A 2681-nucleotide genomic window follows, 5' to 3' on the forward strand; every position below is an offset into this window, starting at 1 on the left:
TGTCGAAGTAAACATGTGACATATATTAAGGCATTCTTTAGAAGACCATAACCCTGAAAGCACATCAGATGATCAAATATGTGCAGCAATGCTATTTGCCTACACTGCTTCTATCTAAAAGAAGGATTTGTGCGATAGCTTCACGACTAAATCTCACTCAAAGCCAAAATGCTATCCATGTACCCGATGGGTGCACAGGCGACGATCACAGGACTCCTCAATAGAGATGGGGGCAGACCACGAACTTGAACCTTCTTCAGAGTCCCGTTCTCTACATCATAAGAAAGCAAGTACACTTCCCCAGTCGTAACCTTTGGAGCGAGCAAGATTTCTCCGGCACGGACGCTGCCGACGAGAAACCGCTCGGAATGCCTTCGATCCTCTTTCCAACTAAGGGGCAGCACAATTCGACGTTCTGTCCAAACTTGATTTGTATAATCCTCTAGTATATACATTAACATGACATTTTCATCCTCAAGATGTTCATAGTCTAACACCGTCAGACGGCCTCCAAATGCTATTAACTTCATCTTATGCACCTGATCCAAGGCACCATCAGGAAATGTTAACGTCCTAAACTTCTCAGTCCCCACATCGAACACTACGATTATTTTGTTGCTCATCAGGTCAAGCGTCAGGAAATGAATGGCCCCGTTAATGCAAACGCTGCCTCCCCAGGGAAAATCAATAGGGCCACTATCAATTTTTCTCCACGAACTTGTTCCCAATGTCAGAATCTTGTGCGCGGTGATGACTTCACCCGAATGGTTGAGGGCGTTCGAAACCCATGTCTTCATGACTTTGTACTGTTTCGCGACGGGATCAAAACCCAAGGCGCTGAAGCTGTGGATACCACGGTGCAAATGGACAGGGAAATCGGGACCGGTAGGCGGCAGGGCCCTGACCTCTCTGGTGCCGATATTGCATAGGTACGTAAGATCCCCGATGTCGAAGCAAATTAAGCCGTTGACACTTTGTGAATCCTCCCCGGTCGAGTTGATAGTCCGGTCCAGTTGGGGCAGGGGAGTGGCCAATCCAGTATGATGGTCTAAGCTAAAGAACCTGCTGCCGAAGCGACTCGGCTCCATGTTGCCAATGACAGATATGAGCGAGGTAACCTCGGAGCGGCCGAGTGACTGAGCTAAGACTAAATCGGCAAACGACCTGTGGTCGATGATGGAGCGCCATGACTTTGAAACGCACCTGAATCGCAACAGTGTCTTCACTGGCAGTCTTGACAGTACGTTGGAGATTATGTCAGTGGGCAACTCTGCCAAGCCCGCATTTTCTCCGGCAGCCTCCTTCTCTTGAGTTCTTAGCCGCTTCTCCATCGGAGCCTGTAAAAAGCAAGCCTTATCAAAAGATAAACCCTTTTCATTCCAGTGCATTACATTCCCTGTTTCTTGATGGGACCTGTGAGTTTCGAGCCCTGACAAAGAAGAAAACCCAAGAACACAACCGAGCGGAACCTCTGTTGCGGTGAAATAACAAAAGGAACTCCTTTTATAAAAGAAGATCAAGAAGAGAATGTCAGTCTGGCGCAAAAACCCAGGTCAGATACGCGATTGGCCCTATGCATTTCGACAGAAACCGAGCATCGACAATGCCGGCGAAATCTGTCTCCAAAAAACTAAGTAACAGGAAGGAACTGGTCCGAACAAGAACGACGGGTGACCCATTTCGTCTCAGCACATCATCGTTAAGCGAAACGAGCCGGAAAAGTCGTGCTATCCTCTGTTTCCCGTCGAACCCAGAAAAAAGAACAAGAAAAGAAAGGAAAGAAGGAGACTGAAATCTCATACAGGCAGGCGCGCACAACACGACGAGTCTTCTTCGTTCACGGAGCACCCCACTTCGCCGGCGAGAGATTCGTTAACAGAGCGTAAGCGAACAGGGAAGGAACCAACGGCGATCGCAACGACAAAACAGAGCTCGAGAGAGCTCGCGACACGGGTTCGTACCAGCGGAACGCGAAGCGATCCTGAGCCCGGAGTGCCACCGGAGCTTCGAGCGCCTTCATCACCGCCGCCGCCGCCGCCACCTTGCACCGCCATCTTCACGGAGGAGGGTAAGGGGGAAGCGCGTGATCGGGTGGAGGAGGGTCGGCGTCAGGGATCAACGAAAGAAAGCGCAGGTGAGCACGAAACGGGGGCAACCCCGTCGGAGCTGCTGCGGAGGAACAGGTGCATGCAAGAGCCTTTCTCCAGCGGCCCGGCCAATGACCGTGCGCCACGTGGATTGATGCCGTTCGCGGCAAGGCGCCACGACACACCGAGTCACCTTCGCGAAAGGGCCTGTTTATTTCCTTTTTCCGCTATTTGTTCAATTAATATACCAAGTGATGCAACGGAGGTCCCGATTGGGAAATTGTTGAGACCATGGCTCGCTGGGTTTAACGTTCTCCTGCGATCCGCCACGAAACTCGATATGCTCGTTTTATGCACAAATCGAGAATATCGAGCAATACTCATGAGAGAACTCTCATATATATATATATGCTCATGACTATTTTTGTGATTGGCGAGTTTGCTCGCGTGATATAAAAGCAAAAAAAAAAAAAGTAATTTCTGATTTTCCCGCCTTATAATAGAGCCCGAATTTCTAGAAAATCGTCAGAAAAAAATTAGAGCAGAATCCACGTGTCTATTTTGACGCGATGTCGAAAATTTAAGCATTTCGCG

At 49.3% G+C, this 2681-nt stretch overlaps 1 protein-coding gene across 1 annotated transcript; it reads right to left on the minus strand.

The window, feature by feature from the left end:
• Positions 1-2154, minus strand: LOC115667878 (F-box protein At5g65850-like). The gene is made up of 2 exons (XM_030589412.2): positions 1962-2154; positions 1-1337 (listed from the first exon to the last, which is right to left on the minus strand). Exons 1-2 carry the CDS (start codon positions 2052-2054, stop codon positions 147-149), a joined length of 1284 nt encoding a protein of 427 aa, XP_030445272.2. The 5' UTR covers positions 2055-2154; the 3' UTR covers positions 1-146.
• Between the last annotated feature and the right edge of the window lie 527 nt (positions 2155-2681).

This window comes from Syzygium oleosum, unplaced genomic scaffold (genome assembly GCF_021117445.2).
Source record: "Syzygium oleosum isolate NSW1041296 unplaced genomic scaffold, Sole_v2.1 Sole_v2.02, whole genome shotgun sequence".
Classification (NCBI taxonomy): Eukaryota; Viridiplantae; Streptophyta; class Magnoliopsida; order Myrtales; family Myrtaceae; genus Syzygium; species Syzygium oleosum.

Excerpts from the sequence above, each read along its gene's own strand:
- LOC115667878 (XM_030589412.2), bottom strand. The coding sequence starts at position 2,054 with ATGGCGGTGCAAGGTGGCGGCGGCGGCGGCGGTGATGAAGGCGCTCGA. Across the intron at positions 1,338-1,961 it reads GATCGCTTCGCGTTCCGCTG|GCTCCGATGGAGAAGCGGCT; the intron begins GTACGAACCCGT and ends TGCTTTTTACAG.